At 34.2% G+C, this 19,594-nt stretch overlaps 1 protein-coding gene and 1 long non-coding RNA gene across 5 annotated transcripts; one reads left to right on the top strand and one right to left on the bottom strand.

The window, feature by feature from the left end:
* Positions 1-3,378: 3,378 nt before the first annotated feature.
* LOC147874271 (uncharacterized) lies at positions 3,379-5,974 on the bottom strand. The gene is made up of 2 exons (XR_015534587.1): positions 5,747-5,974; positions 3,379-4,650 (listed from the first exon to the last, which is right to left on the bottom strand). It is a non-coding gene; the product is annotated as an uncharacterized LOC147874271 (long non-coding RNA).
* Positions 5,975-6,100: 126 nt separating this feature from the next.
* On the top strand, positions 6,101-19,457 carry TH1 (negative elongation factor complex member TH1). 4 transcript variants are annotated; one of them, XM_087346637.1, is made up of 14 exons: positions 6,101-6,209; positions 6,949-7,020; positions 8,203-8,318; positions 9,628-9,737; positions 10,785-10,894; positions 11,893-12,000; positions 13,169-13,318; positions 14,329-14,459; positions 15,283-15,470; positions 16,500-16,761; positions 17,330-17,540; positions 17,957-18,097; positions 18,530-18,659; positions 19,125-19,457. In XM_087346637.1, exons 2-14 carry the CDS (start codon positions 6,967-6,969, stop codon positions 19,154-19,156), a joined length of 1,743 nt encoding a protein of 580 aa, XP_087202763.1. In that variant the 5' UTR covers positions 6,101-6,209; positions 6,949-6,966; the 3' UTR covers positions 19,157-19,457. The 4 variants fall into 4 exon arrangements, with proteins under 4 accessions (XP_087202763.1, XP_021934940.2, XP_087202764.1 ...); XM_022079248.2 differs by lacking the exon at positions 6,101-6,209 and adding an exon at positions 6,373-6,527; XM_087346638.1 differs by lacking the exon at positions 6,101-6,209 and adding an exon at positions 6,649-6,785.
* Positions 19,458-19,594: the final 137 nt, after the last annotated feature.

Below are 19,594 nucleotides of genomic sequence, written 5' to 3'. Positions count from 1 at the left end.
ACAAATATTTTCCCTTCTTTTTACTAGGAATGTTTTGAGAAATACAGAGCTGTACTTTTCCTATTAAGTATACACCAAGAAATACATGGACATTGCAGTCTGCTCAGTTTATCGAGAAGTAGTGATGCCACTCAGACTGCCTAAATGTGTGTGCACTGCATTGCTAGTGAGTGTGTCATGATGAATTCATAGACGTATTTCTAATAAAGGGTCATGGAAAATAAGTATAAATCACATTTCTAGTTTGAATGCCTTGACATATACAAATACACAGCTATTATAGCTGGAGTACAGGCTCATAGAATTCGTAGCTAGAATGATCCAATAAATAACCATACATATCACTCCTGGTAGGACAGCATTGATACTTCACTCCAGTATATATAAAGGACCATAATAAGTCTGTGTCACACATGCTGTTTTTCTATGGAAAATTAGATGGCTCATAAAGAGGAAACATGTTCCAAAGAAGAAGTGGCAACAGGTATTATAATTGCATGCTTATTACAGCTATTTACATAAATATTTACAGTACTTAATAATTTTCAGTTGCAGTAAATTTTTCTATAGAGTAGGAGTGAGGTAAATAATAACTTATATACTTTTAAATCATGATTTAATCTTCTAATGCCATCTGGAAGAGCACTGACTAATTTGATTCTTGCATAGGAAGCATCTTACTGATGACTAGTGAGATTAATGTATGACTGATGGAGATGATGTAGGATTTAAGGTTTTCATAGCAGTGAGTCTAAAGATGGCTATCTTCTAGGTTTTATTGCCTTGTAGGTGCTGGTTATGGAGGAATCCAGGACCTCTTGAACATTTGTTAAAATTCTACCAGCCTGCATGGCACTGCAACCCAGAAGGCAGCCATTCATGGATATCATGCTTATGGTTTGCATTTATGATATGTGTCATTCAGTTGCAAGGGGGAATATATTAAAGTTCTTAAATAATTCTCTGCAAGATACTATTCCTGTAACACATGCCATTATTCTAATAATTTTCTCTTTAGTTGATTACAATGTGTTGAATAATCCTAGAAGGTAACTCCATACGGATGGAGTGGAAATAAGCAAAGTAAATAAATAAAAGCATTTATCTACTTTCAACAGTGGCATGACTGCCTTCATGGCAAAGCATGCTGAACTTAATCAAGGGATAATATATTCAATCTATTCTTCCAGTTGAATTTATTATAATATTACAAACCAAGGAACTTAGATTTTAATACTTCTATTGTTCTAATATCATAACCTATATACATATTGATACTCTTTGGTAGTGAATTTTATGGTTTACCTTGTCAGAACTTGAGTTGATTTTATTGGCTTTAAATCAGTTTAGGTCAGTGTAATCAGGGGAGAATACGTATTGGATTGAGGATTTATTATTTTTCTTGTATATCAATTAAAATAATAAGAAGGAAAGAGGTTATGTTTTTTAATAGTCCATATTTCATCCACGAGAGGGCACAGTAAGTATTACGTTGGTCATTCTGTACTAAACATTAATACCAACGTAAATCACGTAGCTGAGTGTCCTACCTCCTCGCATATCCTAATACCTGGTTACAAGCCTAAATTTCAAAATGGCGTCCGCTTACTAGTATGATACTGCAGCCATTTTGTATCAGATATAGTTTCAAGTTCCCAGTAAGAGGGCGGTTTCATAACATAGTCCCAACTATGGCCCCCAGAGTACGGCACGTCGCCTTTATGCATGAGAAACAGTTTGAAATTTAGCCATCAGAGGTCAATACTATCAAAAACAAATGACAGATATTATGTTGGTATTCCTGTTGAGAAGCAGGGTGACCAACTTAATATTATTATTTAGTTCTCATACCTCCTCGCCTATCCTATTGCCTGGATACAAGTTCGAAATTCAAAATGGTTCTTGAAGTTATACGAAATTGTAGCCATGACAATTATGTTGAGGTAGTTCAGTATTTGGCGAAGGTAGCGCTAGCAGTCAGCCGATGATGTGGAATGTCCTCCCATCTTTTGGCAGTATTGCGAACTACATCACAAAGCACATACCTACAATTAAACACATATCCGCCATTTTTAATTTTGGTCTTCTATCAAGGAAATAGGATGTGCTAGGAGGAGGTATTACATACAAAATATGAAAATGAGTTGGTGTCACTGCTCCACACCAGTGGCACCAACATAATCCGTTAATATTGCTTCCCTCTGGTGGCTATGTTTAGAACTGCATCGAACAGTTGACTGCTGATAGCCGAACCGTAAAGTATCTATGACGAGTAACGACGATGATAAACGAACTGTGCGAAGACGCCATTTTAAAATCGGGGTTTGTATCCAGGTAATAAGATATCTGAGGAGGTATTACACCCAAATAATGAAAATGTGTTGGTATCACTGCTCAGAACTAGGTGTACCAACTTAATTGCAGGAAAGTGTGGTTATTGCCTCCCTCAGGTGGCCACATTCGGAACTAGATTGCGACATAAAATTACATAGGCAATGTTTTGGAAAGAATAAGGTTTTGCTGAGATGTAGTTACATGAGCATTGTGCTACAAGTAAATACGTTTTGATGGTGGTAGGACAATTTTCCGACTTTTTTAATGTGGATTTCCAGGCTAAGGTTGTGCATGAGGTTTGTCTGCTTAAAGGCAAATTATTTAACACGTTAAATCTGTGGTTTTTAACCTTTTGGTGCCCACGTTACAGTTGGTACATTCTTTTTATTTATGTTTGGAACAGGGAAGTGGAGTACATTTATTGTATAAAATATATTATTGATGTAAAACAGAAAGGTGATGTGATAATACAAGTATAAATTTAAACAATTTAAGGTAAAACAGTGATTTCCAAATTTTATATTGCTGTGGCCCTTTCCTATATACTAAAGACTAGAATAATGAAATTGATACCGAACTTGGTTTGTTTTAAATGTATGTCTGCATTTCTATATTACTTGTTTATTTATTTTTATTAAACTTTCTTTTTTGTAATTCCAGCTGTTCCATGGATCACCTGAATGAAACTTATGGACTTAGCTTTGGGAACCTCTGATGTACAGCAAAAAGAGTATTGTGTAATATAGTAGACCATCTTCCAGCACGTTCATGATCACTTACACACAAGACTACTTGCTTGCTAATATTTACATGGATCTTAAAGAAACAGAATATGAGAGTGTAGAATGGATGTAACTGGCTGAGGATCAGTTCCAGTTGTAGGCATGTGAACATGATAATTAACTGAAGATTGCTGTCTTCTGGGATGTTGCGCCATGTAGTATGATAGATGTCCACCAACGTTTCAGAGGTCATGCTGCCTCCGTCATCAGGGTGATGAATCATTGTTGTAATTGACTGTAATGTGTGACAGTAAAGGCAATGTGATAAAAATAAAAAAATGGTTTAATGAATCAAGAATGAAACATGTCATTTTAGGGATAAGGCACATGGTTAACAGAAGTTGGTGTTTAGCTCATATATACACAAACAGTGCAACAGTATGCATGAGTCATAACCTCACAAATCAGAATCTACTCTAAACATTTTTTTAGATAGTAAAGATATATTACAAAACTACATCTTTGGTGCTTTATAAGGTGGGTTGAAATCAGTACAAATTACGTTGGACTTACACCGTTCTTACCAGGCAGTAAATGTATTGTATGAATAACTTAAATAAACTTCATAAATACAAATTATTAACAACTATTTCATTATACAACAGTGCCAAAAAAATATATGCTTTGATTAAAATTGTACAACTGATTCAATAGCTGTAGTTTTATGTGCATCACAATCATAATTTTAATCATACTAATTTGCATAACATTTGGTATGTTCATTAAAATAGAAAATAATATACCTTCCTTTGTGAAATCTAATGTATCAGACTAATACAGTGGTTTTAATCTAAAAGCAATAAATGTCATAAAATCAAATTACATAACAAAGTATTCAGCACATTTAACCTACAAACATGTAGGATTTTAGGTTTTAACAGCAGTGAGTCTGAAGATGGCTGTCTCCTGGTTGTTGTGCCATGTAGTTAATCTGTGCTCATGTTTAACCTGGTAACAGGGTAGGTATCTCAGTAACAGAATAATTCTAAAAGTATTCATTGGTGCAATGTTGGTTTAAGAATTTTCTGAGAGGAGAGTATTGTTTAAGTCAAGTAATAGTTAACGTGCAAAACGCCGAAACTTACCACTAAATACCTGAAAAATATCCGAGTCACTGTAAATATGCCAATTATAAATTTAGATCACAATCAAAATAACACTTTTGTGGTGTATCATCAGAACATTAGAGGATTTTCAAACAAAATTAATGAATACATATATTTATTTTTCCAGTCTATACACAAACTTGTTTTAAAATAATGTTGTTAAAATTATTTATAACATTTACAATATAAATTGTGGCGCTTTTCTGTGTCGTATAATATTACATTTATCACAGCGCTTTTGATTTCGACATGTTTCGATGTTTACCACATCATCATCAGGCTTATCAATTCATGTATTTTTAAAAACTATTGTACATTTGTGCATTGCGTTTATTGATTTTCAGTCTTCATCTGGAGTATGTATTTTTGATGTTCATTATCAGGTTGTATTGTGATGTGTCGGACGTCTGATATCCACAGACGATAAACTGCAAACAGTTGCAGAAGTTGTCATTTGTGGTGACATTAATGTTGATTATTTTACTGAAAGTTACCACAAGCAATGTCTGAACTCTCTACTAACATCCTTTAATCTCATGTCAATAGTTAACTTCCTCCCCTACCCCCAAGAATTCAAAATTTCTCCAGTACTGCCATTGATAATGTTTTTAGACAGTTCGAGGAAAGATAATATTTTTATTGAACTGGTAACAAATGGTCTCCCTGATTATAATGCTAAACTTCTAGTTATAAAAATTATAGAATCAATCTCTAATTATCATAATTACAGGAAATGATTCAGACTTACAAATAATGATACTATTAAGGAATTTATAAAACCTAAATAATGAAAACTGGGAGTCAGTATTAAACAGACATGATGTAGATTCAAAATTCAACACATTCCTAAATATCTTCTTAAGAAATTTTAAATTGAGTTTCCTCATCAAAACAGAGAAAAAGATGTTTGGAAATAAAGAATGGATTACTAAAGGTATCAAAACATCTTGTAAATATAAACGAAATCTTTACCTAAATTGCTGATATAGTAACAACCAAATAATGAAAAGTCACTACAGTAAATATTGCAAGATATTAACTCAGGTCATTAAAGAGGCTAAATGTATGCATTACAATAAACATATGAGCCACATAAAGTAAAAACTGAAAAATTGTGAAAAAGGAGACAGGTAAATATTCTGCAGAAGAAGTGACCCCATCAATAACGATAGATGATGATATAATAATTGACTTTTTTCAAAATTGCATAAATGATGTCTTTGCTAGATTGAACAAATGGATTAAAGCCAATAAACTCACATTAAATTGTGACAAAACAAATTTCATGAAAGTTTGTACTAACAACAGAACTCGTGTAAATCTAAATATATGGTATGATGGGTAGATAAAATAATGGAGGAAATAGAAACAACTAAATTTCTTGGCCTACAAATTGACAACAAATTTAACTGGAAAACACATATTCAGTACATTATCCCTAAACCAAGCTCAGAATGTTTTGCTATGAGGGTAGTTGCAGCACTCATGAAAACAGAAACTTTAAAATTAGTTTATTTTTCTTACTTTCATTTCATCATGTCATGTGGAATCATTTTCTGGGGAAATTCAATGGACAGCAAAAAGTATTTTACATTCAAAAGAGGATCGTTAGAATAATGGCAGGCACTAAAAGGAGAGACACTTGTTGGGAATTATTTAAGAAGTTCTTCCACTAGCCAGTGAATTCTTACTCTCACTATTATCATTTGTAGTGAATAACATGGAAAAATTTCAAACAAATTCAGATACCCACAATATAGGAACAAGACACAGATACAACCTTCATGTGCCGAATTCTAACCTCAGTAAATATCAAAAAGGAGTTTACTATACTGGAATTAAGTTATTCAATAATCTTCCACCTACTATCAAAAGTTTAAATCATGATATAAAAGTGTTTAAGCCAACGTTAAAAGAGCATCTCCTATCGCACTCCACAGTAAAAGAAATTAGATCACCGAAAAAGTCTCAACTATGATAATTATACGTAAGTAATAATGGTGTTGGTTTCCCATCATAATTAGCTTCCTGTAATACTGTAGTTCCAAAAATATGTGAATAGTTATTATATCTTTGTATTTATATTTTTACTAGAAACAAGTATTGTATTTGTGCTGTGACCCATTCTATATCTTTGGTTTAAGCCTATGAAGGACTATGGAATGTAAATAAATTCAATTCTAATGAGCTATCCGTGATCAGGACTGACTTCGTGTAATATCATGAAGGCCAAAATTGTCATGTGTTAAAATATGGCGCTTTTATTGTCTGTTTAAATATCATTATATATATTAGTTTCTTGGAGGTATGGTTTACTCTTGTTAGAATATAAGTATTTAAGTCTAAGTAAATATACGTATAATTGCGTTCTTAATTGGAATCAGTTTATTGAGGCTTTTGTTAATGGATCAAATATTGTGACAGAATAATATCGTGAATGTTGGAACCGTATTGACTAAACTTTTCACGAGCTCTTTTGTTCGTAAGGAATGGCGTAAATTATTACGCATTTCTTTACATGTGTTAACTGAAGTCCTACGATAGTGTAGTTTTATGGCACTTGGTAAAGGACGAATTAGTAGTTTGCAGTCTGTATAAAATAAAATAAAATAATTGAAATTTGGCTGTAGAGTTCTCTAGCATTCCCTACCATACCTTTCTGCAGAAAGAGGATATTTTTACAGCCTTGTGATGTAGTTGCATTAATTAAATGTGTTTATTTTCAGAGTAATGTAACTAGCATCATGGATGATGAATTTGATGATAAAGGTTGGGATGGAGACATTTGTGATGGAGAAGTGAGTAATATAAATAATAAAGAGTTTGCTTATTGTATGTAGTTGTGATTTGAAGTAGTAGTCATTAACACTTCTTTTCAACTTTTATGTTCAAAACCTTCCTTGGAATACTCACTTTATTTACATTCTTACAATGTATTCATACACTCTTATTCTGTTATATCTGCCATGGAATAGACTTACTTTCCTCTTCTTAGGCATTTTATTCATTTTCGTATGAAAGTTAATGTTAAAATGAATTCTAAAGAAGTATGATGTGATCATATGAATTGAATCATGTGGCTTAGGCTAGGGTCAATGACTGTGAAACTTCAGGTTGTAAAAAAGGTGAGTAATTTTTTGACTTTCAAAGTGTTTACCAGCCTGTCACAGACCGCTGCATAGAGCTGTGTGGTCAGAATAGCCAAATGTTGCTTTTTTTCTGATGTGACATTTTGCTTTTGACACAAAGCTTCCATAATAAACTTTGTATTCGGTACACATATGAGGATGTACAAGTGACGTATAATAAGAAGGAAAAGTCCAAAATCCTATGGTTCCACACTTGTCACATAAGGAGTCAGTTAACTCCTGCCATGCACATTATTTCAGTTTTGTTCTCAGTTTTCTTATTTGTATGACCAAAAATTATTTAGAGGAGACTTGTAGGTAAATATTATATTTCAGAATTAGTAAAAAAACTTTAAGTGCTTAAGCTTATAGGGGTTGACATTGTGAGGTTATGGATTGGATGCAGCTGGATCAGTATGGGTTAAGCAGCGTATTTTTTTTAAATGATGATGAACCTTCACACTCCATAAAAGGTGGGAATCTTTTGGCTAACACCTATCATCTGTGTAAGAAGTGCCTTATATCCTGGAAATATTTACTACAAGCCTGTACAACTTGCATCAGAGTTCTGCGTTTCCATGTTAAATCTCAGTCTTCAACTAAATTTTAATTTGCTTGGAATCATAAAACTCATAAGAAAGTACAATTGCATGGTGTGTAATTAATCTGTTAAGCTTTGTCATTGTAATGTTTTTAATTAAAGCTACAATGATTTGAATGTTGATACTACTTCAGTGTTCATGTAGGTGAACAAAATTTTACTGTCTTGGGCCTCCTGATCAATGTCTCAAGCTTGGTCAAAGGTTATATATATTGTAAAATCCTGAGTAAAACACAGTCTTTTTTCTTCAGTCTGAAGGAGGGGAAGAACCAGTGGAGCACCCACAGGAAGTCTTAAGAGAATGCCTGGAGAAGTTCAGCACACCGGACTACATCATGGAACCAGGCATCTTCACACAGCTGAAGAGGTTTGTACACAAGAATCATGTTCATGCAAAGTCATATTGTTATGGGAGAGAGAACCAGAATGGCTATGAAGCAAGCGGAGATTTAATTTCCTAAAATGCAGTGCAAAATAAAAGTAAAACAAAGACATTTATAAAATCTTGTCTCCAAGTACTGATACACTTTTGAACATGTTAGCTCAGAGAAATATAGATTTCTATCCAGAACCTGTAAGACTGTTAACTTTTATGTTTTGCAAAAACTCAGTATGAATGTGATAAGCCAGGATAGGTGTGTGAATAAAAAGACTGCATAAGGGCTGGATGGCCAGAATTGGATTCCCAGCAAAGGCAGGAACCAGCACATCTAAACTAGCACTATAACCCACCTAGCACCCAATTCAGTTGGTGCCAGAAGCTCTTCATGGGGTAAGCATGAAGTTGACGACCTATCTAGTACGAAGGTCTAGAATGTGTGGAGCCATGCCTCCATTTGCCTTCCAAATCATTATTTCATGGTACAAAGTACAGAAATTAGTTCGTTACCAGTGTTGTCAGATTACGGTGCCATAAGTTTTGAGTTTCTCAAAATATATATCTATCACATAAGAATGGAGATGTGTTAAGTATGATCGCTTGATACACTATCAGTATGGAGATAAACTTCTTGAACTTAATGAAATACCAAACTTTGATGGTGAGAATATTATATTTAACTTCACAAATAGTATCCCCATGGTGCTAGGTTTTTCTTGAAAGGTTTATAAATGCTCATCTGTTCAGCCCAAAGTTTCATTACTGTTCACAGAAGCCTGCCATTTTAAGTGAAGAGCACAAATGAAGCTCCTCATTATGTAATTTTCTCCATCATCCTGTTTCTTTGTTATCCTATGTCCATATATTCTGCTCAGCACTGGGAGATTTAATTATATGCTGTAGGCTTGAATACTGTGAGTCTTATTAGAAAAGTGTATTTTCCAAATATAATTTTGCATATAATCTGTCTTAATGTTTATTTATTACAGATGCAAATGCAATGTTGTGAATATAATCTTACTATGTATACATGTACTATAACATATATAAATTATATTTCCTTGTATTTTATTAAATACTGGTATCAACATTCAGCAACATTTCATCATGCCAACTAGGGAACATTTGTTGCAGCCAACATGGATAAAAAAGTGGGATTGATTGAATGTGTATGGTAATGCTCATACCAAGAGTTTGTGAATTGTTCATGAAATGCTGATGGCATTTATGGTTATATGTCAAGATACAGGTATAGCCTATCTTACGTATAGTATGTGAATATGAGTATGTTTTGTAGGTACTTCCAAGCAGGTGGAAATCCTGAGCAAGTTATTGAACTTTTGTCTCACAACTACAGTGCTGTGGCACAGATGGCAAATCTCCTTGCTGAGTGGCTTATTCTTGGAGGTGAGATTTGTTAAATATTTGTTGAAAGGAAAAGAAATACATTTAATGAAATTGGATCGATGGATGATGGTTATTTATGTAGGATTTGAGGTTTTCACGGTGGTGAGTCTGAAGACAGCCATCTTAATGGTTATTTATGTTACATAACCATGATATTGGTATAGCCCTTATCAACTTGCACCAACTTTAATCCTTCATCATTGTCATTGAGTCGACGGTATGGTTTGTAACATGTACAACATAGTAGGAACGTTTTAGATGGTGTGCAGTATCTTCATATTTTTATCTTTGAAACATTGTTTTATTTTATACTGAAAAAACTGATCACCTGAGGGGACTATGTTTATTTTCTTCCTGTGGTTCTCTTATTATTATTGTTGTAGCTGGAGTTGTAACCATCAGCAGAAGCAGCAGAACTGTTTGATTATGATTATGATTATTCCTCTTCTATAATGTTTCCTTTTAACACTACTTTAGATCAATGCAAATTTTGCCTTGAATAAGTCATGTATGAAGGTCAATTTAATCTTCTTTGTTGATGAGTGGTATCAGAATAAAATATAACCTCAACATTTCAGAGATTGCCTCTTTTTTGAAAACATTGGAATTTTATTCCATATTAAATGGCTGATCACCTGAGAAAACTTTATTGCATTTACTTTCCATAACAACTTCAGACTATATAATTATGAGATATTTATCATTTTATATTGTTTATTTTACTGTAGTATTCTTTTTACTGTATAATTTTCTCTTTTAACTTTACTTTTCAAGTGGTTAAAAACATGAAACAAGTTCAAAACACTTGTTCCTAGAGGCACCTGGTCATAAATTTGAAACGTAAATGGTATAGCAATATCTGCACTGTTGATGTATTAAAGAGTACAATGTTAAAATATAGATGGGATATGTTTCTTTTATTAAGTGCAACAAGCACAATGGAAAGTGTTTCTTTTTAAAAAGTTAAGTGTATTTATTTACATTTTACTCTTTTAGAATTGTAGTATCATTTTTGACTGTAAACTGATATTTAATTTTATTTAATAGGAGTAAAGGTGACTGATGTTCAAGCAATGGTTGAAAACCACCTCAAGGATCTGATTCTCAAGACATTTGATCCAAAGAAAGCAGATACAATTTTCACAGAAGAGGGTGAAGTAAGTTTGAATGTATATGATAGTACCATGAAGGTCCTGGTCATTTTGTTTATTTAAAGGCCACATTACATGTCAAAACTGGTTTGAATTGTCATAGTGGTACCAGTATTGAACATAACTTGTAGCCTCATCTTGTTTGTAGTTCCTTTTCAGATTAAGGCAGCTCAAATGAATATGATGTAAAGATGTCCATTTTAATTAGTAATGTTCCGTATTGAAAATATAAATCAGATCAGTCATTCCAAAGTAAAAAGTGTTTGCATGCATTTCTTGTGAGAAATGATGGTGGTCGGAGGTATTGTATATAGTTTGAAGACCTCATTTAGATGTACACCCAGATTTGACCCTTTTATTTGACAAATTTAGTTATTTTACATTATTTCATAAGAAGGCAGATTCAGAACTAGAAGGGAACACTGACTGGCCAAATATACAGTTTGTTGAAGCATCAGTAAATTAGTTAACTGCCCAAAAGATATTACTTGGAAGACATGAATGTTTTTGATAACCATTTACACACTAGTCTTTTTGAGTGCTTTAGCAAGGAGAATTTTTCCATTGAATGTTGATTCTGGCTCATGGGACAAGATGGCATCCATTGTGTACAGCATTGAAGTGTAAATGGGATCACTCCACAAACAGATTGCATGAGACTCATAGTGTCTGAACTTTCAATCTACTGCTTGTTGGATCACATATTGATAAATAATTTGTGCAAAACCAAATGAAAATATAACGTTTATATGAAAAAATTCCCCGAAAGCAATGTCATTGCAGATTTTTGTCACTGTTGTTATAATTTGGGTTGATTTTATGTTTAGTTTTTTAAGTCTGGATTCAAGTTGTTGATGTGCTTACAGATACAAATTGCCTGTGCAGCTGAGTGAACTTTTAACCCAGAAATAAGTCAACAAATCAGTGCATGTTATATTTATTATACAATGAGGGAAATAAAAGTAGGTTGTCAATACAATGATTGTCATGTTGTACTTACACAGACTCCTGCCTGGTTAACAGAGATGATAGAACATCCCACGTGGCGCTCTCTCATCTATCGACTGGCTGAAGAGTACCCTGACTGCCTTATGCTAAACTTTACTATCAAGGTTTGTCTTTGCTTGCAGCTTTTGTTTCTTTACATGAAGCACATAAAATTTATACATAGGAAAGGCTGTGTCTTGATGCATACCCACATTTTATCTCTGAAAATACTGAACAGGTTTTGATGGATTTGATATATTGAAGCTGACAGGAACATTTAAGTTTGGTTTTTATCTTTCTTATCTCTCTCTCTCTTTTTGTTTTCTTGGCTTTCCTTGAAAGCAGCTCATTGTACAAAAAGAAATTTCAGAACTAGATTTCATGAAGATCTACAAGTTTTATTTAGAGCATTTTTTTATGATGTGTGTATTTAATGTACCACAATTTAAACAAATTGTGTAGTATTCTTCATTTGTATAAAGTGAAGCTTTCATGATGACTGAAGCTGATGAAGGATTCTTTTGCTACAAGCTGCATCAGGTGGCTGAAAGGTGAATAAACCATATCTTCTGCCAACGTTTCGAGAACAATCTCTGTTCTCATCCTCAAGGCTGTTGGGTAACCAGTCCGTTCCTTGGCAGAAGATATGGTTTAATCACCTTTGAGCCACCTGATGCGGCTTGTAGCCCGAGAGTCTTTCATCAGTATTTTTATGTATAATGTGAAGTATTCTTCATTGTTCTCTATTAGCAATTTTAGAGTTTATTTTTATACTTGCTTTTATCAGAATATTTGTGTATGGTTCCAGAAGCAAAGAGTGAAAACTAGTGAAAAATTTCTGTGCCTCTAATAAGCAGTGTGTACTTATAATTTTAATGCAGTGGTTGAAATAAAAAAATAATGTAACTGAAAATGGTTTGCTTAAATATTTATTGTTCCCTTTTAATTTAATTTTGTTCTCTACTGTACTTCCTGCAGTGTATCTCTGAAAAAGAATGTTTCTTTAAGAAGTGTGAAAGAATTGCCTGGCCTCTGAAATGTTTAATGCACAACTGATAAAAAGAAAAGAAAGAAATAGAATGAAAATGTGTTTTGCTCAGTAACAATGTAGTGTATGTATCTAGTAGGAATTTCTGATTTTCTGATTTGAATCAAGAACGTTTTGGGTATGTAATTGGAAATTGTTATTTATCTACAATTAATTACCTGTGTTTCTGACAAACAGAATATTTCCAGGTTCCTCGGGATTCTGTTGTAAGCACATTTTATTATAAGTGCTTATTTTTTTTGCAGCTGATATCTGATGCAGGATTCCAGGGAGAGATTACCAGCATCTCAACAGCTGCCCAACAGATTGAAGTCTTTTCTCGTGTTCTCAAAACTACCATCTCAAGCTTCCTCCAAAGTTCAGAAGACTGGCAAAACAGTATTTTGGAGTGTGCAGTGAGTGTTATTGAATTATTCTGTCTTTATGTATTTTTTGTTAATATATCAACTTCTGATTCTTATAGTCTGGAATATTTCTGTTTCTTGTCTGCTTTCTTGTTTTGGAAGGAAAAATGGGTTTATGATGTTATCAGGTGTGTGTGTGTGCACGCGCGTGCACATACACTTGCATGCACATGCATTCCCCCCATAATAACTTCTCAGCCACTTGACAGATTTTCCTGAAAATTTCTTTGAACATAATGCCATTTCAGGCCACTGTATTTCTACTTTTAAATTCCTGTGATCAGTAATACCAACATGGTAGTGGTTTGAACTTCTGAGAAGGGAATTACACTAACATTGTTCATATATTGTGTCGTAATAGATCTTAAACAAATATGCATTTTTTAAGTTCTTTTGTAGAATGCAATGTGATGGTATAGCTATTATGCTATATATGTATTTAAATCTGTAATGACAGTATCATTGCATCAATACTAGATAGTGAAAATAAAAATCTTATTCTCAAACTGAACTAACAATATCTTCCACAGAATTCTTGCTTTGTCTGCTCTCAGACAAGAATTTGAACTAATAGATTAGCTTTTGTATGTGTCATTTTAATATAATTCTTTGTTGATTTGGAATTCATAATTAAGTCAACCATTTGAGAAATTTATCTCTTTTTTAATCATTGCTATGGAATGTGATTTTGCTTTTCAAAATAATTTTTCTCTTTATTCTCTTTGCTTCATGGAATAAACAACTTCTTGTCTGTATCCTCAGATTCTAGTGATGTCTTGGTCTTTGACACACTCTTTGCCAAATAGGTTTATAATTCCATGCTGTTTTCTACCATCTGTCTTCACAGCATTCTACATACATGATCTTCCCATTTGTTCCTATACAAAGTAATTTCTTTAAGTGTTGTATTAACCTTTAACATCTCAGATATTTTGATATTTCTGGTTTTCTCTAATCATGTATAACAAACAGTTGTTTTAATAATATTAAAAATGTTACAGAAAATGGTGTGCCATGGACAGCACACATATGTGTACAGTCAGGTATTACTGCAGGTCCTGTCCCAAGAACCAAAGGGTGGCTCAAACATGAAGCGGCTGTCACAGGAGATTACCCGCTGTGCCCAGCAAAAGTAAAAATCTGTTTATTAACTGTCATTATCATTCATTATCACAACACTGATCATCACTGTTGATTTGTCTTTACTCCTGCTTCATGTTTCAGAGATCCTGGGTTTTATTTTTGAACTAGAGGCCAGTTATCCTGGTCAGGTTTAATGTTTTTCTTCAGTCACTCACTCCAGACTAATGATAGGATGATACCTTGACATAAGCCATGACTATTTCCTAATTCTTACCTACTCTCCATTCACGATCATCTTCAGATTTAATTAAAAGCTATTTAGCTTCTGTTAAAATGGTAGTGTTAAATAAGCTATGAATAATTCAATTCAATGAGTCTACTAACATAATTCTAATGTCTTGCGACAATAATACTGTGTTGAACTCAGTTTATGATCCTTCATTATTATTTATGCATATTTGGTAATTGTGTTAATCTCAGTTATTATCACCATGGTGCCTGATATGTGGTTTTATAAAAATTAATAAAAAGTGTGTATTTTTAGCATATTTTCCTTATTTTGTAAGGACAGGAAAGAATATATCGTGTGTGTGCGTGCACACACTAGAGCATATAATAGACCATTGTTTACTTAGTCCTTATGTCTAGAATGTGTGGAGCATTTTTTACACTCCACCCTCATTTGTCAACATGCTTCCTGGAGACTGAACCTGGAGTCCATCTAGACTCTTATTCTATGGGTTTGGGGGTGGGGTCTGGCCACTCACTCTAGAATGTGTAGAGGTTTACTTCTATGTCCTTTATGTGCCTTCTTGGCATACTGCTTAGGCATAGGGGCAACATTATTGCTTTATTATTCTTTTTTGTGGCAGCCAGCATGATGTGACTCCCATCACAATGGCACTAAATGGTGCTGCAAGGTTTCCACAAGCATGTCAGGCCCTCCTGTCCATGCTGTCACGCAATGCTCTGAACCCGGCAGACATCACGGTGTTATTTCGAAACTATTCTGCCATGGATCCACCTCCTATTGACTTGATTCGAACTCCTCAGTTCCTGGGTGAGTGCAATGTGAAATCTGTCATGTACTGCATTGAATCATGAAGTTTCTTGGCTGTGGTAGTTTCAATTTGGTAATAACTATACAATATGTAAACTAAAAAATAATATGAACTCTGTAACACATGAAAGTCAGCGAGGAACTGTATCAATTATTACCTTCTCCTCGTATTGTTGTGCCAGCTGTCTGATAAGAAAAGTCACCATTGGAATGATCCTAAGGTACTTGTACCCACTTTCTGTCTCCTTGATCTTACATGTGTTCTGTTTTCAAGATGTTTCTCCCACAAAATTTTAGTATGTCTTCCCCATCAAAATAATATATCTAGTCCATTATGTACCTCCTTGTTTTTATTACCCTAACAATGCTAGATGATTTATAAAGATCACAAAGTTCCTTTTTGTGTAATATCCTTAACTGTCTGCTGTCTTCCTTAGAAGTAAACCATTACAGAAAATTGTGGGCAACTGCTTTATCCTTTGTCCACAGTCCACTTTCATGATAACATTCTCCAAAGAGGTGATAGGGGATATACCTGTTAAATGCCAAAGATATGAGAGCAAAAGCAATCAGTTTTTTTAGCTACTTACATTGGTGAGATATTGCATAGAAATGGTTAAAAGCATAATTTAATTGCCAAACATTACAGTTGAGTGGTTGTTGTTCTACTTTGTATGTAAGAAGTTTAGGTTTGGCTACTGCCATGGAGGTTGGCTATCGTTATCGAGATTTTTGTGGCAGTTCTCTGTCCCTCAAGCACATGCTGGGAAAGTACCTTCAGAAGTGCCAAGACCACTTCCACATCTATTGCAATTCATCATATAAATTGATTGGATCAAATCATATTTTAGTTCTTTGAAATATGTGAAACTATCCATTAGATTTAACGATATTTCAAATGTATTATAACTTGCACCTTTCCGGCCATAAGGTACTGTAACTTTCTCGTCAGTCGGTAACAGTACATTTAGAAACAACGCAAGGTTTGTGTAAATTAGTGAAAACACTAATATATTGTGTTTGTTGCAGAGCTGCTGGTAGACTCTCTGTTTAAACCAGGTGTAAAACTGAATCCAGAGCACAAACCGAAGTATATCTATCTACTGGCTTATGCTGCCAGTGTGTGTGAAGTTGCATCTGGCAAGAAGGGACAGTCAGTACGCAAGACACTCAATAAGGATGAGTTGAAGGCCACAGTCCAGGCCATTGAGAAGGTTCATAGCATTTGTAACATAAACAAAGGTTCAGCAGAACTCATAGCTGAGCTGAGCACACTGTATCAATGCATCAGGTAAGAATCAATAATAATAGGTCAGTGATACCAACCTTTTATGATTCACAGATTGTTAAACAATAGTGAACTTTCTGAGATCCATTATTTTATTATTGAATTATAGTGAATATTTAATTAAATACAAGGAAAATTAATTTCTTACTGGACTACTGCATATTGGATGTGAAATTGGTTTTGTGGCAGTAGTTTGTATTTAAAAATTGTACTTCCATTTTGAATACATCTTCCGACTCTTCTAGCTTGATAAATGCAAAAGTGTATAAAAAGACTTGCTGTGTGTTGGCATTTATTTAAAATATATAAAATCATTCATACAAACAAAACTGTTTATACTTTGAAAAACAGTGCCAAACGTGTTTTGACCTCATGAGGTATGATTTAATAGACAGACTAATGAATTGATGTTTTTGCCACCGATGATGACCTCATGAGGTCGAAACGCATTTGGCACTAAGTGTTTTTCAAAGTGTAAACAGTTTTGTTTGTATGCATGCATGATTTTATATATTTTAGATTAGTATTCAGCACTGTACAGTATGCAAGGTTTTAAAATGTGTGTTGGCAGATTTCCTGTAGTATCAGTTGGTGTGGTGCGTTGGGTGGAAAGTACAGTCACAGAGCCAAGCTATTTCAAACTCTGTACAGAACACACTCCAATTCACTTGGCTCTTCTTGATGAGGTCGTCACATGTCACCTCCTGCTTCATCCAAAAGTCCTGCAGCTGTTAATTCAGCTGTTTGAATCAAAACAGGATGAACTGGAGATTCTGGTACAGGTGTGTGCATGCCTCTTTGCCAGGCTTTTTCTGTTGGTTTGGAATATGATGGAACATTCATACAAGATAAACTTATGAAAACTGTGAGCTTCTTTTGAGAAACTTTATACATCTAGCTTTCAGAATACTAAAGATTAGCATATATAAAACTAATTTTGCCAGTTTTGTATGTTTGTGAAATGTGGTATCTTGCTTTGAGGAAGAACATGTATTACATTTGTTTGGAAACAAAGTTTGAACTAAAATATTTGTATTTAAGAGGGATGAAGTAAGTGAGCAGTTTAGGGTGTTGCATAACAAAGAACTTCATGGTTTATATAGGCCAACTAGTGTATTTGGGATAGTGAAATTTTTGAGGGTACAGTGATCTAGGATAGTAGAGACAAGTAATGCATATTATGTTGCAATTTGTATAGTTGGAGATGAGAAAAATGCTGCTGGACCGCATGGTGAATTTGTTGAGTCGAGGCTGTGTAGTGCCAGTGGTGAAGTACATAAAGCAGTGTTGGTTACGTGGCGACACTGACATATCCCTCATACGCTACTTTGTCACAGAGGTAAGTGCTTACTGGGCAGTTGGTGAGGTTTACTTGCATTTTCCTCAGTTGGAAAGGATCTGGAGCTATAGCCAGGATGTAAACCCAGGACCTCTCAAATATGAAGCAGGAGCTGATACAGGATGTTGAAGATTAGTAGTGTTGCAGTTGGGATGCAGACCTACTGCTTGTTAGACCCTGAATGGAATCTTAATCATTGTATTATGGAAGTGATTGTTATGAAGATTATTAAAAATAAAGATTTTGAAAAAATAACTATTTGCTAAACAAAGACACGGTAGGGTAGACAGAAATATAGGATAGTGATTGTCATAGGATAACCCACCATAATGTAAATTTAATTGAATGGTTATGATGCCGCTGAGTGTTCTGTTGTTATGGCTGATCAATCTGCTTTTAATTAATATACTAAATTGCTCTCTTATGTTACAGGTGCTAGAAGCGATTGCACCACCATATACACCTGAATTTGTGCAGCTTTTCTTACCTATGGTTGAAAATGAAGAAATCACTGGCACAATGAGAGGAGATGGAGAGAATGATCTTGTCTCAGAGTTCATTGGTAAGCAATACCATGGCCAAAACACATATTCCTTATAAATATTATTGAAATTAGTTTAAATGTATGTTGCTGATTGTGATGCAACTTTATGCATTCCATGCCTTAGTTTCATTAATATTACACTCCATAAAGGCCTAATTACATTCTTGGACTTATCTCATTTGCTCAGAGATAAATGTGTCCATCAAATATACATGCATTAGGTCTCATATATTTTAATAAAACTCTTGTGTTTTAAAAACATCACTGTATAATACCTGTGTAGTGTACACCCTTTAAAGTATTGTCCAAGCTTCTGTGATTTCCTTCTCATCAAGCTGATGTTTACTAAATTTTTAACACGCTGAATATACGTACACAGCAGACAAGAGTGATGCACAACTTACCCTGTTGTTGCTGGATGTTGTCTCATGTTATAATAGTGGATTTTGTTGTTTCTAAGGAAAGCTTTGTTTCCTGTTTCAGTTCACTGCAAGGCACACTACACGATCCTGTAAATCAAGACTTCTCATCATATTTCCAATTTCCAGCTTCAGGGTCATTTGATATTGAGCAAGCTTAAGATTTTTGATACATATTTGGCTTCCAAGCTGATCATTCCTCTTAATTTTATGTAGTAAACTCAGCGAGTTGCTAGTTCTGTTTGCATAGCACACACTTGCACGTGGGCATTTTTCTGAAATTTTTGTATGAAAATGTCATGTTTATGTCATATCTGAGGCTTTGTTTTTGGATAGTAAAACATGTTATGCATATCAAAAAACATGAGACGCCACAATGAGGGTGATGAAATCTGGACGTTGGTAATATTTGTGTCACTGCCTTTCTTTTATAAGTCACCATCAACATACTTGCCATGTTAGCAGTATTTTTCAAATCATACTACTGTCCACAGACCAGGGGAAAAGCCCTGTGTGTGTGTGTGTGGGGGGGGG

The sequence above is a fragment of the Zootermopsis nevadensis genome, unplaced genomic scaffold (genome assembly GCF_977971745.1).
Source record: "Zootermopsis nevadensis isolate Lab colony 2312 unplaced genomic scaffold, Znev_1.0 Znev_ptg000010l, whole genome shotgun sequence".
Classification (NCBI taxonomy): Eukaryota; Metazoa; Arthropoda; class Insecta; order Blattodea; family Termopsidae; genus Zootermopsis; species Zootermopsis nevadensis.
This window is presented reverse-complemented; position numbering and strand designations above follow the sequence as displayed.